At 38.9% G+C, this 22614-nt stretch overlaps 1 protein-coding gene across 1 annotated transcript in view; it reads left to right on the top strand.

Moving 5' to 3' along the window:
* Positions 1 to 22614, top strand: part of LOC131437757 (protein pellino) — a 99877-nt gene that overhangs the window by 55237 nt on the left and 22026 nt on the right. Inside the window, exon 3 of the mRNA XM_058607318.1 lies at positions 4025 to 4256. Coding sequence (XP_058463301.1) covers positions 4025 to 4256 — 232 coding nt within the window. The remainder of the gene's footprint in view (positions 1 to 4024; positions 4257 to 22614) is intronic.

The raw sequence follows: 22614 nt of genomic DNA, 5'->3' as shown, positions 1-22614 counted from the left end.
TTTTCTTTCAAATTATGATAAAAAACGATATTTTATTCAAACTAAAAATTTATCCTTTATTGTACGAGGTTAAACTTGAGCATAATGAAAACCGGATGGAATTTATGTTATTCCTTCACGAATTTTCGAACTTTTGATCGAACGCTCTTCATCAAGTTCCGGACAAGTGTTGCATCGCATTTTTTGGACGCTTGAGCCCAAATTTTTTTGAATTCCTGCATGTTCTCAGTTGCCTTATCAGTCTTCTTGAAGACCCTCTTCACGATTGCCCAGTAACGTTCGATGGGTCGAATCTGAGGGCAATTTGGGGAATTGATATTTTCCTCAATGAAATTTATACTCTTTTCCGCAAGCCAATTGAAGAGTGGTTTTGGCATAGTGAGCCGACGCTAAATCCGGCCAAAACAGTGGATGTGTGTTATGCTTCTTATGTAAAGGCAGTAATCTCTTCTGAACACACTCAGATGGATAGATTTTTGCCTTTATAGTTCCGGTAGTGTAAAAAATGGTTGACTTCAAACCACAGAAACTTATTGCTTGTCATACCAGTACTTTTCGACCGAATTTCTCCATTTGAATCGACCTGTCCGCATCGCTCACAATACATAAAGTATTGTTGACCTGGAGAGTTTTTGAGTCTTCCTTCATGTAAGTCTCATCGTTCATCAAAACGCATGCATCCGGACACTGCAAAAGACTCGAATACAATTCCCGGGCCCTTGGTACTGTTCGCTTCTTCTGTTCTACACTTCTTTTTTCGAGATTTTCTGCTTCTTGTAGGTCTTCAGGTGATTTCGCTTCTTGACACGCTGGATCATTCCGACACTCGTTCCTGCCTTTTTTTGGCCAAATCACGTATTGACATTGATTCGTTCTTTATGATTAGAGATACCACTTTCTGGTTCAGTTTCGGGTTGGAAAAACCGGGTTTTCTACCTCTTCCTGGTAGCTCATCCAAAGAATAGTGTTCCCCAAACTTATTAATGATGGTTTTAACACTGACATGATGAATTCCTAACCGCTTCGCCAATCTTCGCCTAGTGATACCCTTCTCACTGCGCTATGTGTCCGAAACCTTAATTTTCACTGGCTTCTCAATACGCGACATTTTGAAAACGCAGAATTTCAACCGCAGAAACAAGTAAACAAACGAAAGCTGACAGCCAAAACGCACAGCATGCTGTGATCTGAGCAATAAAAACCATCACAAATACATTCGTACAACACAAATGTATGTGGATAGCTTATTTTCGATACACTCCTTACAGAAACTCGAGCGACAAAGGTTCAGAAGTTCGCAAACCGTAACGAGAAACAGAATACGGTCGCAAAAAGCTGTGCCCGGAAGAAGTACGACCAAAAGACATATGTGAAGGTGGACTATAACCAGATTCCAGGGAACCTGAGAGTGATTGCTAAGGATGAGTATGACGTTCCCGAGAACCTCCGAAGCTCGCCAAAAAGTTCTTAATTTGGCAAGCGAATTGTACTTGCGGAGAGCGGAATACACCTTTCGTTATCGCATGCACCATGAATGGATAGGTATATTTGGAAAAGTGTCTTTAAAAGCGGCTCTCTCCTGAAGGCTCTCCGGCGGTCCGACAATTATCTGGTCGGATTTGGCGTTATGCCATTGCATGAAGGACGTACCGTATCACATTGAAATAGTATTGTAAAGCAACCTTAAGTGATGTGATTTAATTTGAAGTGAAGCTACCATCCGTTCAAGAGCTTTCCAGTGGAGTAGATTTATCACCATTCCAGACCTTCTTACTATAGCTGTTACCGAAAAGCAAATAAGAAGAGTTTGGCGGATATGTAAGCAGAGTCACTTACATGTATTTCGCGGGAATAGAAGATGCTCTTACAACCGTAAGATACAGTGCATGGATCCAGAGAACCAAAAACCCGGATGCTGTGCTTTATTAAATAGATAACAGTGATAAAGTTGGATCTTTCATTCGTGGTACCAGCTTTAGCCAACTCATCTGAGATAGTTGGTGACTGACCATGTTCAGCATCCGAATTTTCTACCGCGGGTGAAATCCCAACTGCATCGTCCATCTTATTAGGTCTGGTCTCGTAGGACGAAGGTGCAATAGTTACATATAGGGATGTCTGAATTTTCGAATTACTCGATTATTTAATAATCGAGTATTATTTTGAAACTAATCGATTGAAATTTATTCGATTATCTGGGTTATTAATCGATTACTTGAATATTCATTCGATTTTTTTACTATGGGATCTTTTTAATTCGACTAGCTCAATAATCGAATATTAGCTTCAAACTAATCGATTAAATATTACTCGATTATCTGGGTTATTAATCGATTACTCGATTAATCGATCGATATTACGACATCCCTAGTTACATCATCCCGCATTTGAAATTCAGATACTTGAGTGAAATACGTAATCATATCAACAAGCCTTACCAAAAGCTTTTTGCTTTGCAGAATCAACAAACGACCCATAATCAGTCAGTGTTCAGAAGAGATAAGATATTGCACTTCGCTTGGTAGCATGATGAACTAACACTGAACAATTATGTATAGTATGAATGCAAATAAATAAATATAAATTTACTATTGATGGCTTTAGCTCCACTGGAATTCATACAATATGAAGAATATGAAATCATCGATCGGTGAAGACCGGTTATACGACAAATATGCTGCAGCAAATAGACATATTTTCTGTCTATGCTTTCAATTAGTCGAAACTAACTAACTGTAACAACGTTTTTGAGTTGTGAGACGGAGTTCTAGCTCCACAAGGGCCCACAAACGTTCCATTTACGACTGCCTCTTAAGGCTCCTGCAGTCATTGAGTCATCGGCACGGAAATACACCTTGACTGGCGAGCTCCCGTATTAGTGGCCTTTTACGACATAGAATAGGAAACCAGTGGATCAATTCTTGGTTGAAACAATACTGCCGGATGCCACACGGCATTTTATTCAGAAAATTCAGAATGATATACGGGAAGAAAGTGGAGTTATGAGTTTCGGATGAAACAATAAATACTGCAAGTTTTCAGGAAAGAAGAGTTATAGTTCATAATTTGGTTCATTTTGAGCATTCTCACAATTTCAAGAGAAGGTAAATTAATTGATTTCATGATTTTTAATCATGACAACGGTAACGGATTTCTTTCCGAAAAGGAAATATGATGAAATCAGAAGAACTACCCAAAAAAAAAACAACACATTCCACTGACGGAAATCAACATCAATCCGATTTACATTAAGGCGATTGTCAAGCCAATTTTCCATGGTTGAATTAAAGCTACATCTCTCTAATGAACAACAACCTGGCAGCGGCGCCGACAGTTATAATGACGGAAACACTCTCCAACGTATTCTATTTACTGGCCGTGTCGTTGTCGAATTGGTAAAGCTAAAATCTTCGTTAATATCATGATAATGTGTAAAGTTTTGTGAACTGAAGTTTGGCTTCATTAGGAAAACAACTGTGTTTCGCGTTTTTTTTAAATGCTGCTCGATTTCGTTTCGCATCTTAGTGCTGGCGCCATGAGGTAACACGATTGGTTCATTAGTTTTAACGTTGCGTAAAATTAAAATCTGAAATTGAATTATATCATTTCTGGCACACGGGAAACCCTAGAAATCCACATGACATTTTTTTTTTTGGTTCAGGTGTGACTTCTCCATTCCGAACAGTTTGTTTATAAAAGCAGGAAGCACGACTATCCTCGGTTGTTGAGCCGTATGGATTGAACTGTTTAAGTGGAAAACTCGTTCAAATAAACTTATCAGTATCGACCTAGTTCTCGTAGTTGAACAAACTATCACCCCTGCGATATAGCAGCTCATTGTTGACAATCTTTCTTCCGTTTATTTATTATCTCTTTGCATTGTTGGTAATTCAGAGACAGACAGTAACGACAGTTATTTTTTTTTTTTGAAATGATAAAACTAATTACTTCACTTAATCCAGCAAATGAATGAACCGCATTTTCTAACATTTATCTCCTGCACACTCCTCTCTATTCCCTACAGATATAATGGCTTTCTACCACAGGGCGACCGCGGCCGACGTCGGTCGAAATTTGTGCTGTACAAACGGGGCGAATCGAATGGCGTCAAACGGTCCAAGCACTACATCGTACAATCACCTCAGACATCACAGGCAATACTCGACGCGAAGCAGCATTCGATTTCGTACACGCTGTCGCGGAATCAGGCCGTCATCGTGGAGTACAAAGAGGATCACGACACGGATATGTTCCAGGTGAGTTTCACTGGGATACTTGGGATGGGAATTGGAAGACAAACGGATGGGTTTGGGTATTTCTTGTTAATTTTAACACCAAATGCCACGGGTTTATCCGAAGGTTCCTCTTTCCCCCAAGCGAAGAACCCTTTGTTGTTGCGGTTGGAAAGGCAATCATCGGCATTTGAACAGCTTTCTTATAGAAAAAAAAGAAACTGGTTCATTCGTTTACCTGGTATCACATAACCTAAAATTTGTATGTTGTGTTATTTAGCGGTCATTATTCAACGTTTCGACACTATTGGTTTGCGTCTTCCTCAGGGTCTTCCTTCCTTATAACATTTACTGTTTTAAATTGATTATATCATATTTACCAAGAAGAATCCGTTCATACAAAAAAGGTCTCATCTTGTAGCACAAACCGCGCTAAAAGAACATTGTATGGACTAGGAAATCAGATTCACCAGAAATAAGCCCATAACAGTAGTGTGTGCGTATTGGACATTAGCTCTCCCATACTTATAAATGTAAATGTAAATAGATATACATTTAATTCGGTAAATCTGAATAAGGCTTGCTCGCGACAAAATCTGGACACCCCTAAATACCCTCTGGAAATACTTCATCAACGCGTGAAATATTTCGCCGACTGATGAACGTATGCCTGTTCATTGTACAAAATCAATTTGTGGTGATACTACAAGCTTTTAGATCGAAGATGGTGTCGAAAGAAGAGCAAGTCCGAAAAGCAAATGTGCGTGATCGCAATGAAAATCCGGATCTGTCAGTAAGAATACTTGCAAAACGGCTTAAGTTTCCTGCAAGTACTGTCCATAACGTTCTTGAAGCTTTTGATACCCGTTTGACAACAGCGAGAAAGGCAGGGAGCCAAACAAAAATCGGATCTCAGGAACCATCGCGAAGGTGAAGCAATTATTACAGAAGAGATCCTATCTTTTTGTATGTACTGTGGATAGAAAAATAAAAATGTCCCCAACTTTCGTGAATACTCCCAAGCACCAGCAACGCATATATTTGACGAAGTTTTCCTGCGTGAAAATGGACGATAAAACATATGTGATAGAAGACTTTAAGCAGCTTTCCGGAATGTCTATTAGTACTGCCATGCTATGGAACGGCATAAAGAAGCATTTCAGATCCTGTTAATTAGTTATAAATAAGCATTTCAGGAAGAAGAAAATGGCCAAATTTCGTAAAAAATATTAGGTGTGGCAGGCAATATGCAGCTGTTGTCGAGCAAAGCCAAAGCTTCGTCACTACCGGAACGGTAAACAAGAAGTGATTTGCAAACCAATAACAAATTTTATTGTTAAACAACATCTCAAACTAACATGATTTAGTTAGTAATAAGAGTCAAAATATCAAAAATCATAACGAAGTCTGCAAGAGAATATAGAATTCTGTCATTATAATGTCCTCATCAACAATGCAATAAGATAGAATAACTAATTTTGATATGCTAAACAGATATTGCAAGATTCTTGAATCCTTCGATGAATCGATCAAGAAAATATCAAGTATCGCTATGACAGCACAGAAACGTCAAGCCAAGATGGTAAAATTTGTTATTATTTTGATCTTTGTTTGCGGGATACCGTGAAGAATGTCCTGAAGAAGCGATTGTTACCTCGCTATTATGGTACGATTTGGCATCTTGTCACGCACAAGATATTTTGGAATCATATAAAGCGAAATGAGTCAAATCTATCTAACGACCCGGATTTGTGAAGACAGATTTCTCTCCATGTATACAAAAGCAGCTAAATTGGTTGCAGAGAATTCTACACAGTCCCAAATGGCTGTAATAAACTGAAAAGTTTCTCCATGCAGCCTAATTGAGTAACTGTAATTAGTTTTAAGATGAATAATAATGCACAATCAAATGAATAAAAAAAGCATCTTGGATTGATCTAACAGCAAATTTGTTTTGTTCAAAATTTATTCTGTCCAGATTTTGTCGTGTAGATCTTAAGACCTGTTGTCACTGAAAACATTCCTGAAACAGATCAAAATACACAAGTAAGCAATATGTAGTTCTAAAAGTATGAACTGCGAACCAAACAAATAGACTTAAGCTAGAGTAGTTCTTGCTGTGGTACGGTGGAGTCCCTAAGGACAATATTCCAAGTAGTTTTTGGATCTTGGAACATCCATGACGGATTTCCATAGTCTCAGAACATTCTCAGATGGTCCTAAATATATGAACATGAACTTAGCGGGACACCTCTCACCGATGATAACGTAAATAGGTGAATAATTTATTGCTAATTAGTTGCTATTTAGTTATGTTAATTTTGAATTTGTTGCTCAATTCTATAAAATTTGTCTGAGTACTTCTTTAAGTTCGTATGAAGTTGACGAAGCACCTCTTCTTAATCAGCTTGAAAACAAATCAAAACCTAGTGGATAATTTGTTGCTTATTAGTTGCTATTTAGTTACGGTAATTTTGAATTTGTTACACAATTTCTTTAATTTTTTCTGAGTACCTCGTTAAGTTCGTATAAAGTTAACGAAGAACCCCTCCTAAATTAGCATGAAAACAAATCAAAACCCAGTGGATAATTCATTGCTTATTAGTTGCTAATCAGTTACAATAGCTTTGAATTTGTTGCTCAATTTTTTTTTTAAATTTTTGATCACCCCTACCAAATAAGCTTTAAAATAAATCGAAAACCAGTGGATAATTTGTTGCTTATAAGTTGCTAATTTGTTACGGCAGTTTTCAACTTGCTGCTTAATTTTATTTTATTTTTTTCTAGTACTGCTCTAAGTTCATATAAAGTGAACGAAGCAGCATCCCTCCCAAATAAGCTTGAAAGCAAATCGAATTACGGTAATTTTGAATTTGCTGCTCTGTACTTCTTCGTAATTTTCTTTAAGTATTTCGTTTATGAATTTATATGATTAAAAGAAATACTGAGAAATTGAGTCACAAATTCAAAACCACCGTAACTTATTTGCAACTAATAAGTAACAAATTATCCACTGGGTTTCGATTTGTTTTCGAGCTTAATTAGAAGGGGGGCTTCGTTAGCTTGATATGAACTTAGCAAAGCGTTTGAATAGAAATGAGCATGAAATTTGAAACTACCTTAACTAATTAGCAAAATTATCCACTGGACTTCAATTTGATTTCAATTTTTTTTAGATGGGGTACTTCATGAACTTTATAAGAACTTAGTCCTTAGTCCTTAAACTTACTTCATATGAACTTAGCTCATAACTTCATATGAACTTGGTTCATAACTTCATATGGACATAGCGAGACACTCGAGAAACTGGTTGACTGGTTGGCAAAATTAACTGTCTCCCTATTTTAGTTACCATTAAGTACACGAAAGTAAATGATTTGATGCTGAGTAGTTAACAAAAGTCAACTAGTTTTACTGGAAATTCCATTATGAGCCCAAGATGGTGTTCTTCTTGGAGGATTCACGGAGAAATAAATTATTTTTTAAATAGAAATCATTCTGTACGGTTCAGCCATCTCCGAAAAAAGTTGGTGCACTTATTTTCACATTTTTTGCACATTTTTCCGGAACCGGAAGTCGGATCCAAGTAATATTCATTACATACACACATACGCACATACACATACAGACATTTTGCGTACTCGACGAATTGAGTCGAATGGTACATGACACTCGGCCCTCCGGGCCTCGGTTCAAAAGTCGGTTTTCACAGTGATTGCATGACCTTTCTATATGAGAAAGCCTGCGCAATTGACTTTTAATATTAGTAAATTAATTATTAAAGAGCTCTTTGATATTTTCTTCAATTGAAATTATTGTAGTTCATACCGTGTGTACTTCTGCTGACTAACATTGTTTTGCCCTGTCTTATTAATTTATGTGTTAGAATAAGTATGTCGTGAATTCGTCGTACTTTAGTATTTATTTTCAGCACCATTACAATCCTGGGAATAAAGAAAAGAAACCTCTCACTATTCACACAATATATCAACTTACGAGAATAATTTTAAATAATCAGAATTGTGAAGTGTTATTTGTTTTCACGTCATCCGGTCTCTTACATTACCCACCCACCTTTCTTTCGTCGCTAGTAACAATTCCATGCAAAACTGATTTTCTTTCGTGTGTTTGAAGCAAAAAGTTTTTTTTTTCGGTTCTCCATTTGTCTTTCATTCAATTCATGTGGCACCCATTTTCCACATTTTTCGATTTTTCCAAAGCTTTTAAGCGGTCAGAAATTGTCGTGCAACATTTCACAAAGCTGCCATTCATTTTTGAAGAAGTATGCTGCAGAATGCATAATATATTCATATGTATAGGAAATCAGTAAATCGGAAGTCATCCTGCAACCGGAATCACTGCATCTTCGATCCTTCATCGGGGAACTTTCTGTCGGTGTAAGCTAGATAGTAGTTCCGCGACGTAGACCAGCTTGGGTCGTCGAGGCACCAGCGAACCGGAAACCATTTTCCAACCGGAATGGCCGGACCGACCTCGACAACCTACTGGTTGATCCCTTTGGAGTAAAGCGAATGGCTCAATGTCGAGAGCTAAAGAGGTCAAAAAGTTTGTGGGAACGACTCAGGCGTCTATATTGGCGATAAACAAAGCCAGGAAGGATGCTGCGAGCACCGATTGATTGCATAACCTTTTTATATGAGAGCTTTTTGTGGTATACCCGCCATTAGATTCCATACAGTATCCTCAGATACACCCGCGGCGACGATAATCATCGGTACCATTTGCTTAACTTTTCTTAGTTTCGGGAAGTTTCCGCTTAGCTAGAGGCCAGTACTCTTCTCCAATGGGTAAAGTTAGAGACATTCACCAAACGGATTAGTTGTTGTTGGCACGTATCCAGGACAGATATCGCATAGTGCCAAAAGGCCATAGGGCCATACTAAAACAGAACTGGAGTGTGTTGGCTTCTCATAATTAGTAGCAGCCGCTTCCGCAGACATTTTTTTCATACACATCCGTATTCATAGTGGCGGTAGAAGCGAAACTTTTAGACCACAACGACATATTGCCTGCCAAATCAAATACTTCTTCCGCAATTTGGACACCTTTTTTGTCTGAAAATGTTCGTCTCTGCATTTCAAAAACCAAACCAACTCATCCCAAAAGCACATTTTCACATTTCTTTTAATAGTCTCAGTTCGAATGGGCGCCGGGAGTCACTATAGACCCAAAGAAGCAATCACTGAGCTAACTTCGGAGTCATTCTGCACCACAACCGACAACTTCCTTCATATTTCAGCGCGAACAGATATATATATTTTTTTCTTGTGACACAAACCACATCCAACGGCGTGGTGCCACATCCGCTTGGTTCCGTTCCCAGTACAGCAGCATATGCAGCGGTAACTTTTGAAAACCATCAACGCGCGATGCTCGTGACCCCGACAAAGCGCCCAAACAACAACAGTTTAAAAAAAACACACACCAGTGCCTCTTCCTGTTGTTACTCACTCGTTCTTGGGCGGATGTTGGCGAAAAAAAAAATAATGCAAAACTTTCTTTCCGTCCTCGGTTGGTCGATCTGTCGGACGGCAAGGTTTTGAGTGACACACTTTCCAGCTAGTTTGTGGCCTACAGTTCAGAGCTTGTTAGCCACTGATATTTTTTTTGTGTTCGTTTGTAGAATGGAAGAACTGTCAAATGGATTTTATTCTTTATTTCAAACCAAAGCACAATATGTTTCTGGGGATGTGCTGAAAGCGAACTGACGACCGCCATTGATTAGGGAATATGTATAAGGAAACTAATACAAAAATTGTTCAGTACAGTTTTTAATTTGGGGAACTTGAGTTATTTATTGGCTTTTCAGTCTTTAGTACTGAATTAAAACGAGTAGTTTTGGTGTTGGGACCCTACATTTCGACGCTATTTGGTTGCGTCTTCTCCAGGGAAACCTGAATTTAAATTTTGGACATTACAAAATATGTTATAGCAATTACATTTTTTTTGTTTCGATTATAGAGGTTTTAACCTTAAGGTCATTCGCCTCTTCGGGCCAGAAAAACTTTCTGACCCTATGTGCGGGGTTGGGAATCGAACCCAGGCGGGCTGCGTGAAAGGCGTCGACTTACCCATCACACTATACCCGTCCCCCAATTACAATTTCAAATGCACAACTTCTGAACAATTTCATTTTTTTATTATAGATGTTTTAACCTTAAGGTAAATCGCTGCTTCGGTTTTCGCCTTTCTGACCCTATGTGCGGGGTAGAGAATCGAACCCTGCGTGGGCTGCATGAAAGCCATCGACTAAACCGTTACGCTATACCCGTCTCCGAACAATTTCATAGCAAATCTAAATAATTTAGTTTCGTATTTTTTGAATTGACTCAAATTTTCGGTAGATATTTTCCAAGAACTCGCATCCTAAGTTTGCCATTAAAAAAAATTGGTTCGAAAATGTTTGATGATTAATTCATGCATGTTTTTAGTTTTTATTGAGGTAAAAAATGTCTTAAAAAAGAATAAGAAAAAAATATTGAGATTATGAACAAATTGTTTACTTTTGATTTTTATTCACTATTGTTAGAAAAATACGCTCGCTGAAAAATGTTCTGGTTTTTTCCAAAGTCGATGTACTTGCACTTTCTTGATTTTTACACCAAATGTATTGTTTTGCGTCAAAAAAACAAATATACTAGCGTTAGTTATACCTAAAAAGTGTTTCCACCGAAAGTCAGATTTTTTAAATTTTTTTTTATTTGGCTCAAATTTTGCATAATTATTCTTCATGACCGAAAGTTCTAATCTTACTTTAAAACTTTTTTTCTAAAGTTATAGATTTCCAGTATTCGTTAGTTTAAATTCGCTGTATCTTGAAAACTGTAGTATTTAATTTAGCAAAATTTTGTTCATCACCACATCGATTGAAAGTTTTGCGTTCCTACACAAAATCGTATCAGCAAAAAAAGCATTTGAGTAATTTTCAAAAATTTAATTACTAAGACTATAACTTTTTGGTCCATTATTTCTTAATTCTGAGCTTCATTAGTTGTCAGCTACAACATATTAAAACGAAAAGAAATCATACATATCGTTTTTATATATGTCAGAATATGCTAGAAAAAAAATTAAATCACATTTTTTTTCACAGTGTATACTTTCTCCATATAGTCCCAATTGTTAGAAGCAGTGCTGTAAAATTTCATTCAATTCAATTGAAATCGAATTTGTGCGTACACTGACGATCTTTCTACTGCAGCAAACTTCACATTGTAACACACAACCTTCGCTGTCGCACCGAATGGGCATAATCCCGTCCTTCATTCGTTCTCTTTCTACCGAAGCTCAGTTTAACCGCCGTCATTTTATCTCTTGAAGTAACAAAATATCTTTTACAATTCAATGAGAGAGCGGCCTTCAAGGTAAACCAGTCACGATAACGGAAATATCAATTACAAAATAAACATAAATTAATTGTTCCCTATATCAGTTTTCATTTTTAATATTTCGAAACATGCTTCGATGCTGGTGATAATTGAAAACTCAAATGAAATCCGCCACCCTCTATTTATCATTATGGTCGGTGAGAGTTTTGTGCTATCGAGTTAATGTTTATGCCTATTCATTCGCACTTGCTCACTACCCACAGTGAAGACAAGGAAGACAATGAAACTAGGTAGACTACTTGGCACTACAAACTGTGCAAGCAAAACTTCAAGTGGCTAGGTACGGTAATACAATATTCTGATCGGTTTTCTGTAAAAAAAGACGAACATTTCTAATACAGTGATATCCATAAATTGTCAGAAAAGTAGTCAAAATGTGTTGAAAGCAATGGTCAACACTTTGATTTAATTCTTTTATTTTCCCATTCATAATTAGTGTTTCATTTTGGTGAGAAAACGCTTACTTTATAGCGGAATACATGGAATATCGCGTCGATAATGGATGATCGAATCGTAGGTAAAAATAATCATGAATAATCTATATAGCTTCGAACAATGACGAAAACTAAAGTAACAAGACATCCTACCACATTATTGACTTATATCCTCGTGATAGTTTTAATCATATGGCTTGACAAGCTGCCTTCTATTGTCAAGCTTCAAAAAAAATAGCTAAAATATTGATTTCATAGTCAAAGTTGGCTCCCAGCAGACTGTCGATAACAATGTCTACAAAGTACCCACACCCGACTGTAAACACTGTCTTAGTTTCTTTTGCAATTATTTGCATTCAACTTTCTAGACATTCGTAATCCTATATACCTCCTTTTCTGTAGCTGCGATTATTCCGTTTATGGAACGAGACTATTTCCAATAGAGAGAAAACAAAGTGCAGTTCATCTACGGCAAGTAAAACACGTGTGGTCTGGGCTGGTGTGGCGGCTGGTCCCGGAACAATGACACACCCCGGAAGGAGACAGTCGTTATTCAATATCATCGGCTACCGTTTTTTTTTGTTTTGGTGTGTGAACTGCACACTTCCCATCACATCCAGTGTGTCCAATGTGCCTAGAAGGAAAAACTATTCCTTGTTGCAAACACTCAACGACGGCAAAGGCTTCTCACCGAAGGCCGGTTATCGATTGTATTTCGATTGTTATCGTCGTTCAAATACGACACTCGACAGAGTCAATTTGTGGTCGCTTACTGTTGTGTGTGGTGTAGAACTAGGAAGAAGAAGAAGCAAAAAAAAATAACATTGACGGGTGATCCTTATCTATCGAAGCAGTTTCGGTGCGGTACATCCAGAAATAACACACACAAATCGGCCTTGTCAGATAAAAGCCAAACCGAATTCTTCCATCCGATCGACGTCCAAATCACTATCCAGTTCGACCAACCGGCTTTGATCTGGACTGTTTTCTAGTTGGAAATTATCATCGTTCAAACACAGGCTGACCTTTCGCCGTAGTAATCGGTCTCTCAGTCAATGCACGACCGTTTTGGTTCGATGCCCTCACGAATGCATCCAGCAGTCGGCGCGGTTACAGTTGCAGTCAGAGTCAGTGGCGCAGCGGCGTCCGTTCAGGCTTGCCACCAGTCATGCCTCCGACGGACGGATCTTTGCGGTTCGGTGCAGCATAGCGGCATTTACGTCGTTACGGCGTTGCTAACACTGGCAGGCGGCAGGCGGCTGGCGGCTACAAGGGGCGGCCGCTTGGGGATTGGGCTCGAGTTGAACCGGTTTTCGGGAGCGCTGATGAACGCGCACAGATGATGCCCATGCTCGGGAGGTGAACAATTGCTTTAATGTTGCTTTGATCTGTTATTTTGATTGAATTTTCTCTCCGTTTTCCTTTATTTCATGTTTCAATCTTTGAGCAATGAATGGAAAGTTCTTCATAATTTGCCGGGAAAGGTTCTAACCGCAACGATTCAATCATTTTTTTATTCCAGAAAATCTTTCTGGTAAACAAAATCTTCTCGAAGCTCTGCGTTGAAAAAATATTCTTGACATGGTTAAAAATGTAGACATTTCTGTAAAAAAGGCTGCTCTGAAATGTCCAGAACAAAATGAGCTCTGTCAAGTAAGTAGAGGTTTCAAATCAAGATGAAACTTGCTGATTAGGGTTCTACTTACAAATCAGAAAAAAAACTGTTTGAATCCACCCAGTGGTGTAATGATGCCTTTCTCATAAAACTCATGTTTTCATAAATATTACTAAGGGATTTTTCAAACAAATGTTATTTGAATCTACACTAGCATAACCTTTCCAAATTATAAAAAAGTTGATTGGAATTTTTCGTTTTCTTCGCTATTTTACTCTAAGGAGTGTATCGAAAATAAGCTATCCACATACATTTGTGTTGTACGCATGTATTTGTGATGGTTTTTATTGCTCAGATCACAGCATGCTGTGCGTTTGGCTGTCAGCTTTCATTTGTTTACTTGTTTGTGCGGTTGAAATCCTGCGTTTTTTAAATGTCGCGTAGTGAAAATTAAGGTTCTGGACACATGGCTAAGTGAGAAGGGTATTATTATGTGGAAACTGGAGAAACGGTTTGGAAATAATCATGCCAGTGTTAAAACCATCATTAACAAGTTTGGGGATCACTATTCTTTGGATGAGCTACCAGGAAGAGGCAGAAAACCCGGTTCTTCCAACCCGAAACTGGACCAGAAAGTGGTATCTCTAATCATGAAGAACAAACCAATGTCAATACGTGATTTTGCCAAAAAAGCAAGAACGAGTGTTGGAATGGTCCAGCGTACCAAGAGAAGCAGAAAAATTCGAAACAAAGTGTAGAAGCATAGTACACCTCCACTGTTTTGGCCGGATTTAGAATCGGATCACTAGGCCAAAACCACTCTCAATTGGCTTCCGGAAAAGGGTATACATTTCGTTGAGAAAAATATCAATCCACCAAATCGTCCTCAGCTTCGACCCATCGAACGTTACTGGGCAATCGTGAAGAGGGTCTTCAAGAAGACTGGTAAGGTAGCTGGAAACATGCAGGAGTTCAAAAAAATTTGGGCTCACGCGTCCAAAAAATGCGATGCAACACTTGTACGGAACTTGATGAAGAGCGTTCGATCAAAAGTTCGAAAATTCGTGAAGGAATGACTTAAATTTCATCCGGTTTTTATTATGCACAAGTTTAACCTCGTACAATATAGAATCAATTTTTAGTTTGAATAAAATATCGTTTTTTATCATAATTTGAAAGAAAACTTTGTGGATAGCTTATTTTTGAGACACTCCTTATGGTCACACAATGAGCAGTTCAGGCTCTTGGTTTGTGAATATTTTTTAGAATCGCTATATAATTTATATTTTCAAGACGGTCATACTTTATTGCAACCTGTGTCATATGAATTCCTAACGTAAATATAGAAATCCTAGTTGAACACAACCGATTTGTTGTGGATTTTTTACATTTAAATGAACTTATGAGTGAATTTGCACATTGCATGTTTAATGTCATTGTAATCGGGCTTGTCCCTACACAACCCTTTTGCTCTCAAAGTTTATAAAATTCACACAAGCAATCAACAAGTTCGTTCGATTATCGACATCCGGAAGCGTGAAAGAAGCATTCCAGTTTCATTCGTATTCACGTAATCCAGTTATGTCTCAGACATTATCCTCCCCGTTTTTTTTTTGCAAGTCGACATAAAATTTTTCAAATCGATTTTTTCAATATAACAGTTCGGCTGAAAAGTTCTTATCGTTTAATAGAAACACACATTTTTTTGCCAAAATTCGTTTTTATTATTCAAGATCATTGCCATCAGAGGCGATACAGCGATTATAGCGATCTTCCAACTTTTCGATACCATTTTTGTAGTACGATTTGTCCTTTGCCTCAAAATAGGCCTCAGTTTCGGCGATTACCTATTCATTGCTTCTAAATTTTTTACCAGCGAGCATTCTCTTGAGGTCTGAGAACAGGAAAAAGTCACTGGGGGTCAAATCTGGAGAATACGGTGGGTGAGGGAGCAATTCGAAGCCCAATTCGTTCAATTTCAGCATGGTTTTCATCGACTTGAAATTTCGTCCTTCAAACGCTCTAATAACGCTATATAATAGTCACTGTTGATGGTTTTTCCCTTTTCAAGGTAGTCTATGAAAATTATACCATGCGAATCCCAAAATACAGACGCCATAACCTTACCGGCCGATTGTTGAGTCTTTCCACGCTTTGAGTTCGGTTCATCGAGTGCAGTCCACTCAGCTGACTGTCGATTGGACTCCGGAATGAAGTGATGGAGCCATGTTTCGTCCATTGTTATATATCGACGAAAAAAATCGGTTTTATTTCTATATAACAGCTCCAAACACTGCTCAGAATCATCAATTCTTTGTTGTTTTTGATCGATTGTAAGCTCACGCAGCACCCATTTTGCACAAAGCTTTCTCATATCCAAATATTCGTGAATAATATGTCCAACACGTTCCTTTGATATCTTTAGGGTGTGAGCTATCTCGATCAACTTCACTTTACGGTCATTGAAAATCATTTTGTGGATTTTTTTCACGTTTTCATCGGTAACAGCCTCTTTTGGACGTCCACTGCGTTCATCGTCTTCGGTGCTCATTTGACCAGTACGAAATTTTGCAAACCACTTACGAATTGTTGCTTCGCCCGGTGCAGAGTCTGGATAACACTCATCAAGCCATTTTTTGGTATCGGCGGCACTTTTTTTCATCAAAAAGTAGTGTTTCATCAACACACGAAATTCCTTTTTTTTCCATTTTTTTCACAATAACAAAAGTAGCTTCACTCAAAATGCAATATCTCACAAACTGATAATCAGACAGCTGTCAAAATTATACACGTATCTTTTGAAGGTTGGTACTAACTGAAAATGGTATGGATTTAATTCTAGTGGCGCCCTCTCATAGAAACGATACGAACTTTTCAGCCGATCTGTTAGAACACAATATAAGATTTTTTTGTGTATTCTCATTCGAAAATTGGACTGATTCTGGAAAAATCATTAATTCAAAATGTGTATAAAAAGTTTGACACTTTTCAAAAGACAGTCTAGATCAGTGATTCCCAAACTGGTCCTAATTGCCTACCTGCGGGCGTTTAGTTTTAGCAAAGACATCATATTAACAAGATATCCAGCTCTCACATTTCCCGAACAAATCATGGGCAACATCCTTTTTTGCGAGCATGTCGCCCCCAGACGAGCCCGCATCGAATCTTATACAAAGAAGTAGGGGAGAAAAATGTCAAATTCGTGCGCGCAAAAATAGCAGGGCTGCGCATCCATACAATTGACATGATATGTTGAATGTGATGCCGTGCGATGGCGTTGCTGAACTGAAGATTGACTTCGCTCCAAGCTGACAGGGTCTGGTTTTAGTGAGCAGTAAACTCTAAGTGGTCAACAGGTGGTGGACATTAAGTTTCAAATAGTGGGCTTTTCCATTGAAAAAAAAATGCGGGTGGGTAATGTCAGAGACATAACTGGATGTCGTGAATACGAAAACAACTGACATGTTCCTTAACACTTCCGAATATCAGTTGTATGAATTATGTACGCATTCCCCTTTTTCACATTTTTCGCAAAAACAAAGAACGCTTCACTTGATCTCGATTACTGTGAATTTCACACAGCGAAAAGTGCACAAATCTAAGTAAACTGTTCTTGATTTGCAGTAAACTGAGGATATTTCCCTACGATTTGCAAACAACAAATCCTAATAGTTCTTTAGAAAACTTTTAGAGCCATTAGAACAGCTGATATTGTGCAATGCTCTCCACCGTTGTTTTTTCCCAATGCTAATGACTGGCAGCTGTGACGTAATCGCTCTTGTCGAAAGCGTGCAGACGACACAAAACACATCTGCTCGCAGTGGCGATTGAATCCAAACTGATTGAATTTTTGTTAAGAGATTTCCTTTTATGTGATTTCGTTTGTAGCTTTTTCACTAATGGGCGGTCCTAACGGCTATAAAAATAGCCGCATACAGAATTTTATTGTCGATTATTTCATTTCGGATTTGCATAATTTATTGAAAGAAACTATCAATATGCTGTAGGCATTCGTTTCTAGCATTCACAAGGACCAAATTGAGGAACTCACTGTGATATTCACCACTTTTCGGAACATTTTTCCCGGACGATTTGTTGTACAGCAGCAGATATTTTGTTCTCTTCCTTAGAACGCGTTCTGATTGGCTGGTGTTGACATGGAGCAAATGAGACAGGTTTTTCAATAGTGTACTATTGAAATACTTCATTGCTTTTGCTATACACGTTTAAATTGAAAAATTTCGATTCTATTGGTAGTTAGATTATATAAATCCTTTCACAGATCACTGAGCTATGAGCTTTAAAAATACGAGAAAGGCAAACGCGCCTTATGAATTATCCTCTTTGATACTCGTTTATACCAAACATTTCAGAAAAGTTTAATTTTGAATTATTTGAGACTATGTCTCAAAACTGAAAATTTTATCATAAAATTGTGATCATATTTCCATGTCGGCATGTCGCAAGTATTATGTTGATTCATTAGATACAACGATAGATATTCACGATCAGAAACTTATCACTCTCTCAGAGGGTAAATTTTGAAAAGGCACCCCATAGTAAAGTAAGTCGTATTCACGACAAAAATGGGTTGTATAGAGGTACAGTAAAGTAAATTCCGCATAATTCTTTAGGAGTATTATTATGGTTTTAAGAAGAACCGAATAGAAGTCTGGAATAGAGAACTGGACCCTGAGTTCAAGACCTAAATTTAGATCCAATAACAGACTCAGAATCCAGTTTCAGTCGCTGCTGGTTCTCGCCTTGATGGCGAGCAAGCGAATGAGAGATGCGACCTGAGCGTTTGAGGTTTTTAACCACGCAGAAGGTGCATTCTCTCTCGCTGCTGGTTAATAGTTTAACTCCCGCTGCTGCTGCTGGCTGGTCCTCTCGCCTCGATGGCCAGCAAGCGAATGAGAGATGCGACCTGAGCGTTTGAGGTTTTTATTAACCACGCAGAAGGTGCATTCTCTCTCGCTGCTGGTGGAAAGTTTAACTCCCGCTGCTGCTGCTGGCTGGTCCTCGCGCCTCGATGGCCAGCAAGCGAATGAGAGATGCGACCTGAGCGTTTGAGGTTTTTATTAACCACGCAGAAGGTGCATTCTCTGTCGCTGCTGGTTGATGATTCCACTCCCACGACGTCTGCTTCCATCGAACGCACGAAAAGAAATGATCGATTTTCGCATTTTTTTTTTTTTGCATAAATATCTGTTTATTAATCTTATTTTTGTGTATTACATCAACATTTTACAGTACAAGTGTTTTGACCCTTTGGCCTTTCATCTTTGTTGTTCATACGATTCGTTATTAATAATAGGTGTTTTAGTTACTCTTGTTTTACATACTAATGTTTAATTATAATATTTATTTTAATTATTTATAAAATGTCTACCTACTTATAACTATCCCTAACCTAATACGTACAAATTTTGAATTATTTGTATTTCAGAGATTGAGCACCTCTCTTCAAATTTCGTGCAGAATTGTTCGAATTTTTGTTCTAGTATATCCAGGGAGGCCATCTCATGTACTTCACTAGTCCTTGTCCAAGGGGGTAGATTTAGAATCATCTTTAAGATCTTACTTTGAATGCGTTGAAGCCTAAGTTTGTGTGTTCGTGCACAACCCCGCCAAACAGGGACTGCGTATTCAATTGCGGGGTAGATGATTTGTTTATAGACAGCCATCTGATTCTTCAGGCATAGTTTAGATGTTCTACAAATCAGCGGATACAGAGACCTGATGAGTATGCTACATTTTTGAACGATTTTGTCAACATGTGACCTGAATATCAGATGTCTGTCAAAGGTGAGTCCTAGATAGATAACTTCATCGGACCATTGAATGACCTCATCACCGAATCGTATTCTGCATTCGTCTGATGGAACAAGTTTTGGAGATCTTGAATGTGGAAACAAGATGACCTGAGTTTTTGCTGCATTGATCACAATTTTCCAGCTTGTAAAATATTCCGTTAAAGCGTCCAGACCTGTCTGTATTTTATTCTTCAGAGCATTAATGACACGACCTTTGTAAAGAATGGCAGTATCATCAGCAAATTGTGACAGAACACCACCACCTGGAAGAGGTGGGATGTCTGATGTGAAAATGTTGTATAGAATGGGACCTAGGATACTTCCCTGGGGTACACCAGCAGGAATAGTAAATCTTTCTGAAAGTGCATTATTCAGAGAAACCTGGAATGCTCTATCTGCAAGATAATTTTTGATAATGTTAATAAGATACATGGGAAAATTATACCGATGCAGTTTGAACACCAGTCCATCGTGCCACACATTATCAAATGCCTTTTCAATATCCAATATTGCCATGGCAGTCGTTTTGGACACTGATTTGTTTTGCTGGATGACGTTGTTAACCCTTGTGAGCTGGTGGATGGTGGATCTTCCTTTCCGGAACCCAAACTGTTCTTCCAGAAATATATCCTGTTCATCTGCAAAAGCAAGAATTCGCCTTTGTATTGACTTTTCAAACAGCTTGGATAGGGCAGAGAGTAAGCTGATGGGCCGATAGCTCTTGGAAAAGGAAGGATCTTTCCCCGGTTTCAAAACTGGGATAACTTTAGCTAACTTCCACATTGAAGGGAAGTAACCAAGCTCCCAGCACCTGTTAAAAAGTTTAGCTAAGAAGACAAATGAGCGAATACTCAAATGTTTCAGCTCAATGTTGAATGTGTTGTCGAAACCGGGGGCCTTCATATTTTTGGATTTTTTCACAAAAGCCATCAGCTCATTCGCAGTGACTCTACTTTCCTCAGGAACTAAGCTGTCTGATTGGTCAACCTCAGCTACGCTATCAGCAACGGCTCTTTCATATGGACTAACAATGTTGAGTCCTAAATTGTGAGAACACACAAACTGCTGGCCTAGCGCATTTGCCTTCTCTACTGGTGTGATTAAAGGTATTCCTTCAGCTGCGTCCTGGGGTGACATCAGAGGAGGAATAGGCTTCGGTTTTTTCTTAAGCACCTTCGTTAAGGACCAGAAGGGCTTTGAATGTGGGAGAATTTCTCGAAGCTTTTGCTGGAAGTTCCTGTTGCGAAGCTCAGATATCCTTTCCTGGATTATCCTAGTTAAGTTGTTATAAGTAGTCTTCCTATCTAGGATGCCAGTTCGTTGATACTGCCTCCGGTAGATATTCCGAAGTCGGATGAGTTTCTTGGTGACACTGTCGATTTGAAGAGAGGAACTCGGCATATGTTGTACTGGAACCGTCCTATCACGAGCGACTGTGATTGAATGCTGGAAGGAAGATAGGGCTGCATCGATTTCCATCGGGGAATCAAGTGGTAAATCGATATTAATAAGTTGGTCGGCGATATGTTGAAATTGGACCCAATCGGTGCGATAATAGTTCCTCCGAGGTTGAATAGGCACTGTTTCTGGTGAAGATCCCAACGTCAATATTACTGGAAAGTGGTCAGAAGAGAGCTCGTTGAAGACAACCGGAGAGCTGTCTATAGCGATGTTGCTGATGAATATATCCAAAATGGAATGAACTCCCGATCTGGAAAGTCGCGTTGGTTGATCCGGAGCGAAGATGTTGTATTGTCCAGCTTCGTAATCTTCGGCAAGTACGAATCCGTTTCGATTCTGTCTTCTGTTTCCCCACAGCTCATGCCGTGCGTTCAGGTCCCCAGCAATGATGAATTTGTTTTGTCGTCGAGTGAGCATAGCCAGATCTCGCTTCAATGATGCACACGTACCATCTCGAAGATTGGTTTGTTTGGGGCAGTACGCTGCAATGATGATGATGGGTCCCATCGTCGTTGTAATCTCAATTCCGATGGCTTCTATGAGTTGCAATTTAAAGGCTGACAGAAGCCTGTGCTGAATGGATCGTTTAATGGCAATGGCAACTCCCCCTCCTCTGGTAGTTGCCCTGTCGAACCTGTGAATCCTGTAATTGGAAATAAAAATAGAAATTTCAGGTTTAAGATGAGTTTCAGTTAAAATAGCAATATCGGCATTCTTCTCTTGAAGAAAGTCGGACAATTCAGCAGTTTTGCTCCTGAGTGAGCAAGCATTCCAATTTACTATAACCAACTCATTATATTGCATATTCGATGATGAATTTGCCTAAGGTGTTGATTTGCTCTAACCGCGTTCTGCAGTTTCGTAGTTTTGTTGTCATTGTTTCAAAAATGACGATCAGTTGTTCAGCAGAGAATAAATCACCAGAGTCATCCTTTGCTTGTGGTTGATTATTGCCCCATCCAGGAGGGATTCTTGAGGAAGATTCTTTTTGAGATCCAGCGGCTGAAGTCTTTGGATTGCTGCGAGGAAGTGGCGGCAAATTCGGAATATCCCTCTTCGGTGGGAGCCGTGGGAAATTAACTTCATCCTTCTGTGGAACATTCTTGCGCGTTGATTGTTTGCGGGACGCCTGTTGTCGAATTTTTGTGAACTCAGCACGTTTGGGACACGATTTGCTAGTAGATGGATGGTCGCCATCACAGTTCACACATTTTACAGCGATGTCATCTAGTAGGCAATCGTTGGTATTGTGTGGTTCGGCACATTTCCCGCACCGACTTTTCATGTGGCAATTCCTCGCTCCATGGCCGTAGTTCAAACAGTTCGTGCACTGTGTGACATCCCGATGTACCGGTTTATACTTTTGCCATTCGATGATTATGTGAAATAACGATTTAATCGTTTTCAGTTGACTCATGGTGATGGAGCCCTTCTCCAGATGAATCAGGTACAGTTGATCTCTAAACTTTTTGTCCGTATTATGGCGCTTCATTTTAAATACCATCAAAGGCTTTAGTCCAGCCTCCGACAGTGCCTGCTTTAGTTCGGCTTCCATCATGTCGGGTAATCCTCGAAGTACAACCTTCATAGGTTTGTTGGCGGCAATATCGTGTGTGAAGTATTCCGCTTTTGTCTGCTTCAGATAGC

Source organism: Malaya genurostris, chromosome 1 (assembly GCF_030247185.1).
Source record: "Malaya genurostris strain Urasoe2022 chromosome 1, Malgen_1.1, whole genome shotgun sequence".
Classification (NCBI taxonomy): Eukaryota; Metazoa; Arthropoda; class Insecta; order Diptera; family Culicidae; genus Malaya; species Malaya genurostris.
The sequence above is the reverse complement of the archived record's forward strand: the minus strand, read 5'-3'. Positions and strand labels throughout refer to the sequence as shown.